The following is an 11,033-nucleotide window of genomic DNA, read 5'->3' on the forward strand; positions in this document are numbered from 1 at the left end:
TTTATGTTTGTTTGCATTTCATCGACGAAGATTTACTCGGGGTTGAACCACGAACTAATTCCAATTGAAACAAGCTGGCCTCTGGAAAACGCCATAGCGTTTAGTTTTTACCGCCATCAAATTCAACTTTGTAAGGTCATTTTAGAACTCAGTTCGAACTAGACAATGATTCACAACCTCAACGAAGATGACATTTGCAAAAAGTTTTTTGACTTTTATATATATATATATATATATATATATATATTTATTTGAATACAAAGCTATCGTCAAGCCACCTTCAAACCGATCTTTAAGTAAATACTAGCATACAATAATTCTCAATACAACAAGAGATGCCAGACTGAAATCAGATAAATTTACCAGAGGGTGCGGAAGAAATACGGGGCACCGATTCACTCCTGACTCAGTCCTCTGACCCTCAAATATATTTTTAAAATCTAGCTAAGAATCTTTGACCCAATTGTTTTCGTTGAAAAAATTTTCCAAAAATGTAATTTATGGAAACATGATATCATAACCTCAGTTCATGATCTCTTGAAAATCATCTGAAATTTGAATTGCGAACCTCTTCTTTTCGATAATAAAACTAATTCCCAATTTTAGGCCGAACTTGCAACCGACACCTTTCTTAATCATTATTTTGCAAAATTTTAAACAGAGCTTGTTTACAGTCATCCTTGGAGACCCAAGGGAAAATAATTGCGCGAGACTTAAGTACAACGGCGATTGCAATGATTCCAAGATGGACGAGATTGCAAAAAAGGCACATCATCGCTGACAGTTCCTTTAGAATTTTCTTGGTTTGCTGAATATAATGCTACATGATGGACTACCAAAAATTGTAAGCAAATCTTCTGCTTATATAGTGAACACCTCAGGATGTAAGCCATATTGTCCAAAAATCGGCCCACAAAATCCTCAAATCAAGTCATTTCATTTTATCACAACGCAAATTCAGATAACAAGAGGAAAATTTATCAAATCCGTTGAAAGATCCTCTAAGGAAAATGCAAAAGTCACAATTGCAACAGCTACTCTTTTAACAATAAACCGAAGCCACACAGAATACGACAATCCTCGCCCTATTTAATATCAAAATTTCCTACGGCAAGCAAAAAACCAATTGCAGTGGAAAAGCAGTTTTGACACTTGCGCGAAAATGGCTTGACTGCGTTTCCAAATCCTGATCCGCACTTTAGTGGCCTGTGCAATGCTAAAATTCCTTCGCGCTGGAAATTTTTACAGTAACGGTCTGATTTTCTCGATTTTCCAGTTTTTGGTCTTTGCTCGTCCTTCATCTCTGACTGAGCTAAAAAAAGAAAAAAAGGCGTAAAAGGAAAAAAAAAAACAGGAACAAAAGGAAGAATTCACCCAACCAGAGCGCTCCCAAACTTTTCATTCTGTCTCACAATGTCATCAGTGCTCGCAACTGAAACCCTACGGGCATTTAAATGGCTTCTGCCCGATGACTCTCTCTCACGAAAAAAATTTTCTTTTTTGCGTCAAGGCGTAACCACCGTTGCATTTTTCTCTAGCTCGATTATTTCTTTACCAGTGGGCCTCCAAGGATGGCTCCATGGGTAAGACCAGAGGGATGGAGAAAGATAGCATGTGACCAACGCTTCCGCTGGTTGTCAGGGAACAGCTAAACGACATTTTCTCAATGTTGGCATTCCCTTTGCGCCCGTATCCACTGATCGAGTGCTTGGCACATGCTGATTTCAACCTCCCTCTATGACCACAGCATGGAAACTAAGGAAAGGCTCTGTGAGGCTTCGCACACTACACAAAGTCAAAAATAGTTATGCGAGTAACTTAATTTTTCAGATCTGAAATTCGAGTTTGACGCATTCATTATATACAGTTCCCATGACTCAGCGTGGGTGGAAAAAACCCTTCTTCCAACTCTTGAGGGAAAGCATGGGTTGAAGTGCTGTGTACACTACAGAGATTTTACTCTTGGAATACCCATTCGGAAAAATATGGTTGACAGCGTTTACATGAGCAAGAAAACGGTGGCTGTTGTCTCCACTAATTTCTTCAGTAGTAACTATTGCGGATCTGAGCTGGATTACGCCCTCCACAGACTCATGGAAAAAAAGGATGATAGCTTAGTTGTAATCAAACTTGATGACGTTGACCGAAATAGACTGCCGAAGGAATTACAAAACAGGAGTTACATAGACTATCCAAAGTCAACAGAAAAGGAAACTTGGGAGAAAAAATTGATTAAATGTTTAAAGGTCACCAGCTAACTAGGAAATTACGATCGAGCCTACAGCAGCCTGCATCATCACGGAAAGCCGATTTTCAGTACGTAACAAGAACAACGACTTTGACCTGCATTATAACGAATAAATATGTTACAATCATATGGCGCGTAATGAATAACAAATTATTTGCAGAAATATCTTAATGAATGTGAATGTAATGTCTCGAGAATAGGAAAAGATTAATTCATGAAAGTGTCGTGCGTTGTGTGTTGAACGCGATATAAGTAGCATGGGGAACGAAATATGGTGGATTTAAGAAACCAAAGATTCCGAAACATAAACATTTTTCAAGGTAGGATTAACAAAAAGAAAAAAGACTCACACCGTTGTGATTTCTGGCGATTTCTGCCTTTTTTGGGCGTGCTTTGTTTTCACTGTCAGGTAGGTAGGTAGGTAGGTACACTTTATTTAAATCAAAGAAACACGCTAGCCCCAACAACACTCAGCTAGTTTCCATGGAGGGCGTTTTAGTACAGACGTGAATAGAAGAAACTAGAACTAATAATATAAGATTAATAATTTGGTAGGTCTAAAATCATAAAAATACAACTATTATGAACTAAGTGCCTATTATGAACTAAGTTGATGATTAATAACATAGGTAAGTCTAAAACTGCAAAAATTCAACTATAGCAAACTGAGTGCATATTGTAAACGAAGAAAAAGATCAACACATGTGGTGTGACATGACCCGATTACGTTTTAATATATTTCTTAAGTGAATATATCGATTCCGCTAGTTTTGCTTCATTTGGGAGTTGGTTTCAATTTGAAAACATTGCGCTGCTATATTTAAAACTTCTTCTTAGAAACTCTCTCTTCGGTTTAGGAAGTGTCAGATCTGTAGTACTATTTCTGAGGTGGTAATCAGTCTGATCATCTTTCCTTCAAACAAAGGAGTTCCTGAGGATGGGCTCGGTGACGTAATTTAGTATTTTATACACCAATATTGACTTGATACCAATCCACCCAGCACCAAGTGTGTCCCAAGAGAGGTGTTTATTATATCAGAGGAACGAGAATGATAATTAGCACCAGTAGGAACCCTAGCAGCACGAGAATGAAATCTTTGTAATTTGTCCTTTAGTAATTTTCCGCAGTTGTCCCAGAATGGGGAAAAAGATTCAAAAGTAGGGCTGTACCAGCCTCTTATAAACCTTTCAAGCGTTTCTACAGGAACAAAGGGCTTCTACGTCTCATCGATCCAATATCCGCCTTGGCCTTCTTCATGTCAATATGACTATCCCAACTAACTTTTTCATCTATCTGAACTCCCAAGCATTCATGTGTGTCAGATCGTGATACAGGTATGTTGTTTCTTATCAGTTACCACAACGGGTTGTTCGGTATCCTTATTGTTTAAATTATACGGGGAGCCAATAAACATCAATTTAGACTTAGAGGGACGCATTTGAAGTTTGTTTTCTTTAAGCCAGTTGCGTACATGATCGAGATCAGAATTTAATATGATGACAAGTTCGTTGGCATGGTAAGTGGATGAGAAGATCTGAGTATCATCCGCATACATGCATGGAGTGGTTAATCTTAAACACTCAAGCAGGTCGTTAATATATAATAACAACAACAATGGACCCAGGATTGAGCCCTGAGGGACGCTACAAGTAATTGTTTTCTTGGATGATAGCTGTTCATTGATACTGTTATAGAGATGCCAATCTGTGCAGAACTAAAATCTGGAGAATTTTTTCCCCTATGCCACCACAGCATCAACTCAGCAGCACCCTGGCTCAAAAATCTTTGGATTTCTCTCATACACACTGTCTCTTGACTTAGGGATTTTTTTATGTTTCTCATCGCTTATTTTATCTTTCTAAAGGGCAACAGCTCGGCTAAAAACAATACGTTAAAGACTATAATTGTCAGCGGTAGCTATAACAGATCATGAGCAAATGTCGATCTTATAGAATCCAAATTTTTAAATGCGCGAAAGCGCGCGTGGAAACTGCTAAACTCACGAAAGCTATTGCATGAAAACAAGTCCGGTGACTCCTTCTTTTTATTGTTCCAATATGATAATAACGTCGAAAGGAATCATCAGAAAAGAAAAAAAAACTAGAAAGATCTACGGAAGGAAATTTTCGATGTGTGAAAACTGCCTTTTTTCTAGATTTTCTGAAATTCCGCTCCGTATCACTTTTTAAAAATCTTTGTGTATTTTCCTTTTCAAGTGCCGAAAGCAATCACTGAAAAAAATCACGGGGTCACCGGGTTAGTTCTCGAATTATTTAAGACACAAGGTAAAAAATGCGTCTGAATAAGCTTATGAAAGCGTTGCCATGGCAACTGCTAGTGACGAAATGACACCTATTTTTGGATAACCAATGATTATGATTCAACCCCGTAAAAGTGTTCAACTGGCCTTGGTCAGTCTTTCTGTTGTATTCTTTCAAAGTTACAAACCATCAAAAAGATGAAAACCGGTATGAGCCACCTTAAGTTTATTTGCATTTATATAATAACCAAATCAATGGTCAATCAGCTGTGGGTTATTGTGCCGGTAAACCCACGGAAAAATCGCGCGTCTTCTGAATTATCATATAAAAGCAATAGACCACATGTTTTCTATGAGTTATAGGCTGATCAACCACTTGGGATATTGGTAGAACACTCGAAGAATTCGTAAACTCTCGCCGCCAAACTCCCACAATATTCATTACTGATAACCACTCCCTAGGTTTCTTCATGTCGAGGATTCCAAAGGGTGATATTCTTGGTCTTCGGCTCTTTAATTTTTGTATACTTGTAATTGTTGATTGCGACATTGCCTATTTTTCCTAGTCGAGTTATATTTATAGCAAATGGAAACAAATACGGTAAGCATAACATGTCAGCGTTTTTTAGAATTTCGAAAATGAAAAGAATATACCTTGAAATCTTGAAATGTAATGAATTTAGTTTATTACTTGCTGGATTTGTTTAAACTGGGGTTTTGTTTGTTTTTCCATACCTTACATTTTCTCCACTGAGGTCGCTAACTAGTATTAAGTAAACGGATTACACTCATGGAAATACAATCTGTGACTCAAGTAATACATCAACATTACTTTCACATTTAATATAAAACTCTCTTTGATTTATACCGCAAACACAAAGAGGTATTGATCAAGTCAGTAGTAGTTTTACGCGAATGACCAATAACGTGTCTTCATTTTTTACATAGAATCTGTTATAACTCAGAAAATTAGTGAACTTAGTTTCAAATCTGAAACTACCTATCAAATCACTGATCTAGACTACACCTCAAACACTGCAGGAGCACAAGGCAACAGCTTCCTCCAGTGCCTGTTCATAAGGGGCCCTGCGGTGCGCGGGGGGGTTAGGCGTGGCTAGTTCGAGCTCCAGGCACAGCTTCCCCATCATGCTGATTGTTATTTTCTTTAGCTCTTTATGGAGACAGATAGATAGTTTATTTGCAAAAAGCTTGCAGCCACTGAGCTGAATTGTGTAAAAACAATAAAGTATAAAATATAACTTATAATAGTAATATGATAGTATTAAAGTCCTAAAATAAATAATATTATTAAAAACTGGATCAATTGATAATGCCGATTATGATTATGATGACTTGGAAAATTATAAAACAATTGGTCGATTGAGTAATATAAATTTATAATAATAACCATAAAGACTGGTCATTTACCACCTTTCGCAATTCAATGGCGTGCGAGAGGAGATTACATACAACTAACCCTATATATCCAGTGTAACTTGAGGTAAACCGTTTTCTTTTATCGCGTGGAACAAAGCAATTTATATTTGAATTAGTTATCTAATTTTTCCATTTTCTTGTCTCTTGTATAAGCTATCGAAGTGGGATTCAAATTCCATATTCAAAATTTATCTCTTTGCCATTTAAACTGGCATCCTAGTGTAGATTTTTTTCATGGTAGACTAAAAGAAAAGGGGTATCATCCCATGTTTTCTGTTCTTGCTTGTTTCTTCTTCCATAGCACTAAAATAGAACTCATTTGGATTTTGATTCAATACCTTTCGAATGAAAGCGGCATCAAGCTCGATATGTTGAATTACATTCGAAGTAAGTTTCGACGGTTACTTGGCGATAGGCTCACCATCGGCAAGGAAATATAAAGATTACATATTGAAAACCACGTCCAGGTGATCTGTGACGTCATTGCGGGGGCCTGGGGAAAGAAATTTTAATGCCGTATCCGATAAACGAACGCGCGCACCAATTTAATCTGTTTTCGAAGCATGGCGGTCGGTCGGACGCTGTGCGGGAAAGATTGCGACAAAGAAATGTTCTGAAAGACAGCTATTGTTCTGAAAGGTGAAAATTTTACTCACTTGGATGGCTTCTGTGAGTCCAATGATGGGATAGTATTCTCGACTCAGCGCTCGATTCTTTCCCGCAGAAGACTGTTTTAAAATTAATTTCCATCAGGGGGTACAAATTTTTGACGACGTACTCAGTTTCATTGTGCGATGGTAATGTGCTTAAGAGACGTACACAAGCGAACTACCCGGCTCTGACGAGAGTCGGATCTTTCAAGACCGGATACCTTTCCTCGGGATTTCCATGGACGTTCAAGATTGGTTGGTAAGTTGCCTGAAGGCTTCCATCGGCTGCTCGCTCCAAGGATGGAATTTTTTGTAGCAGCTCTTTCAACTGGCTCAATTTAGGCTCATTTTGACGCATCAGTCCCACTGTAATCCGGTATGGTGGTTTTTCACTTGCCAGGATACATTCCTCCGTCCATTTGCCACTCGATTTCTGGTTGACTTCTGCTTCAATGATACAACTCTGCCTTCGAACCTTCCTCTCCAACTCTGGTAATGACATGACATCTAGACTCAAGGAATCTTTAGTCATGAAGATGAACAGAAATGAAATGAACAGAGTTGCAGAGTTGTGTAGCACGCAACTACTTTTTTAAACTGTAAAAATTCCAGATATTATTGTGGTATACAGTATCTGTTGGGTTATATACTATACTCAATTTATGTAAAATCTAGATTATAACTTTACAGGATTTTTAGTGAAAGGGTGCAAACTTGTGATAGGCATACATGTTATTTCCTAATTTTAAAAGGACTTTGATAATTTTTGAACATGTCGCTATACACATTTTGTTTTGTTATTCTTATTGTGTAGTTCCAGTGACTAGCCATTATTCCCCCCCCCCCCCCTCCTCCACAGAAGGCAAATGAAAATTCCTGGGGGTCTCATTCTTAAAAACCAAAAACTATTAAAAAAATATTGGGAGATTTTTTCAGAATTTCTGGAGGGTGGGGGTGCTTATAAAAAATCCCTTTCATGGGGGAGATATCAATATTTTACAGAGCTACACATTTTTTTAGAAATATCCATAATCACCCTACAGACCCCTACCTCTATTGTTGCAAGGAAAGTAAAGCTAAAGACAACTTCCTGGTGACTAAGTGTGTTAAACCAAATAAACTTTCTGTGGATGAGATATAGATATTTTCTGGCACAATACAATCACTGTTGATGTGAACTAGTTTGAAAAAGGCACATTTTACCTGCTGCAATTTTTGCAATTCGCAAACATAGTGTTTCAGCTGACCGAAACCCAAGACGAGCCATACCAGGGTAGTACTCCAAAAAGGCTTTACCATTCAAATTTTTACGCCCAGTGTTCCCAAGATTTTGTTTTGCAAACTCTCTGCGCTTTTCTTTAGTGGGGGCTTTTCCACATAGTTCATTCTCAAATTTTTTTTTTGGCAACTCTCTACATCTAAAACTGTCCAAACTGGTTCTGGACAGATGGTCCTCATGTCACCCAGTTGACTCTGGTGCTCTGGAGCTTCTGGGATTAGATAAGTAGACTTGGCAGATGAACTGCCTGTAGATAACCTCCTTTCCTTACCATCCCCACAAGTGTGTCTTAGACTAATAATTTTTATTTCTTGCCCAGTCAGTGGATGTTTAAATGTTTTAAGCTCTTGAAGCTGTTTGTAAACAGCATGACCACATTTTTTTTGTTGTCTCATAGTCATCATTCCCCAACCAAAGGGCGACAGTCAAAACTGTGCTAAGTAAATTATAAGGCTCAACTAGTTTCACTCTTACACTGGTTTCTGTGGTAAAATGATGAGACCATTTAAGCCACAGAAAACCATCTGTGTAATCCATTAGAATCAGACAATTGTTGGGTGTATTTATTACACTCTGAGTTCCAGGTTGGGCAAGAAACAATGAAATGTACTTTTCAATGTCAACATGGCCTACAACCACTTCTCCAAATTCATTAAATTCTAGACCAATTTGTTTCAGTAGTTCTTGGTGGGTGTCATTGAGATTACCAAAAATCTCATCTTTACTTAATAATAATAATAATAATATAGATCAATTTCTATAGCGCATTTCCATGTAAATGCTCTAATGCGCTTTACAACACTGTGCGGGGGACTTTTCCAGACTGCCGGCGGCAGTTTACAATTACTAAAGGAGAAATTTTTACAGATGCCCCCTCCCTCCCTTCCCAGTAAACAGGCCAGACCACATCACAGTAATCTCGTGATGTGGGTTCTTTAACGTCCCTTGCCGAAATTAACTAATTGATAGGTGCAGGAGACGGGACCTCCGGCTTTACGTCCTATCCGAGAAGACGAAGCAATGTGAGTGAAGCGTCTTGCTTAAGGACACAACGTCAAGCCCCAGCCAGGACTTGAACCCGGGCCATCTGACCTAGAGTCCAGCGCACTGACCACTGGACTACTCACACCTGATGCCAATGGCCATTTCCAATATTTTCCCCACTTGTTTCTTAGTGCATCTTGTGTTTCCTTTCGTCCAATCGCCAGGGACCCGACAATGCCACAAGAAAATTCCAAAAATGCCGAGTGCTGTTTTTTAAAAACACAAGGCATAACAATATCCTTGAAAAAAGAACCATTGTCAATTTCAAGGAGCCAGTTGCAAGAATTAGGTTTGTTATTTTGAACTATTTCAGTGAACACTTGCCTCCGGTTATAGAAACCAATGCTTGTTGAGGGCTCTGGAGAAAACAGTGCCTGAAGTTCTGTGTAGTGCAGGAAAAGTTCATCACTGAACTTGCATAATTTGCTGTGAAAATCATGATTTCCATCAGTTCCTTGCAGTAAAAGGTCCACAGGTGACACAATTTTGGCAATCTTTGGTAAAACTAAATCCGCAAGTTCTTCATCGTTCAGACAGTTCAGCACTTCACTGACCAATAGCTTCCTGGAATAAGGATTATTCTCGTCGTCTAGAAATTTTTCTGCACATTGTCTCAATGGAACCCGTTTCCAAGAGGATGACAAGCCATCCAGTGTGTGCTCCGGATAAAGACGAAGATGTTCGTTTAAATTCTTTTTGTTTTTCTAAAATTTATCACAGTCTTGAAATGGGCAATGAAGTCGAATATTTACTGACTCGGCGTGATGCACAATTTCCTTTGCTCGACAAGACATCCAAACAAACAACAAAAATCACAATAAAAACAATTACCCGGCAAAAGAAACAATACATGTTTAAAAGTACTTTAAATGCTGAATATCCCCGCATCAAAAAGCCCGCGATAATGGAACTGACTTCGAGAGAGCAACGAAGGCTCGATCAAAACTTCTTTAAAATCAGCACATATAAAAAATAAAATCAACACAAACACACCATTCCCAGAAACAAGGCAGCTTTAATACGAATAACATTTACTGTTGATAAAGCGAATGCCCGATCCAGTACATAAGTATGAAATAAAAAAGCAAACTTCATACAAATTATGCATGAGTACATCGAGCTTACGTTTGGATTATCTGCAATGTTCATCACGAAAAGCTGTCAAAGTATTTAACCACGCAGACACGGAGTTTCTTTTCATGGCAGTAGCTGCATTGTTCAAACTACCCATGACAAGTCTTCTCACTGGCTAAAGTGCGAAAGTAGTTAGCTACATGCACCTCGCATCACGCCGACCGGCCGCCATGAAAACAGGTTAAATTGGTGTGCGCTTTGGTTAATGGGATACGGCATTAAGAATTTCTTTCCCCAGGCCCCCGCAATGAGGTCACAGATCACCTGGGTGGGATGAAAGCGTCATTTCGACGGTCAATTGTTGACAGATCACCATCGGCAAGGAATAATAAAGATTAGATATTGAACAGCCCCTGGGATAAATATTTCATATCTGTCGAAAAGACTCATGGCTCCGTTCTCGTAGAGACTGTCTGTCTTGTCCTCATTTCATGCTGATCATATAATCTTTCAACGTTTTGTAAACTGAAGCCCGCTTAAATTCTGATCTCGAGTCTCGAGTTCAGTGATAAACTTTTCGTAACTTGAGTGTGTTTGTGTTCAATAAGGAGCCGGCGCACATAAAGTGTCTCTATCTTCTGTAGCCATTTCGGTTTCTTATCCTCATTCTAACATAGCTTGTCTGTTCGTGCGCTGATTGAGGACGTTTCCCTCTAATTTTGAAAAGTGTTGCCCGAGTAGTAAAGTGTATGTGTCCCTAGATTAAAAAACATTTTCGTCTGATTTCAGACGATTTCAGATGAATTCCGTCTGTATTAAGACGATTCTGAACGACCTCCGAAAGTTGTTGGATTTCGGACGAATCTGTCTGATTTTGGACAGCTCGCTCTCACTCCTGTACATGTGTAGTCTCCTAAGTAACACTAAGATTGACCAGCGTTTAATTTCTCCATACATTATCACCCCTGTATCACACGTGAAGGTCACAGTGATAAAGTGAATGATCACCAACTAAAGATGCTCTTGATTGTTAAACAAAT

General features: G+C 38.6%; 1 protein-coding gene across 5 annotated transcripts in view; it reads left to right on the forward strand.

Annotated features, from left to right (window-relative positions):
• Window positions 1-7,383, forward strand: part of LOC111338626 (uncharacterized) — a 35,206-nt gene extending 27,823 nt beyond the window's left edge. For 4 of the 5 annotated variants that reach the window (XM_088757523.1, XM_088757520.1, XM_088757519.1 and 1 more), the window contains one exon: window positions 1,831-7,383. In XM_088757523.1, the coding sequence (XP_088613649.1) occupies window positions 1,831-2,258 (428 nt within the window). In that variant the 3' untranslated portion in view covers window positions 2,259-7,383. The remainder of the gene's footprint in view (window positions 1-1,830) is intronic. The other variant, XM_088757524.1, reaches the window with a different exon arrangement.
• The last annotated feature ends 3,650 nt before the right edge of the window (window positions 7,384-11,033 follow it).

Source organism: Stylophora pistillata, chromosome 4, assembly GCF_964205215.1.
Source record: "Stylophora pistillata chromosome 4, jaStyPist1.2, whole genome shotgun sequence".
NCBI lineage: Eukaryota > Metazoa > Cnidaria > Anthozoa > Scleractinia > Pocilloporidae > Stylophora > Stylophora pistillata.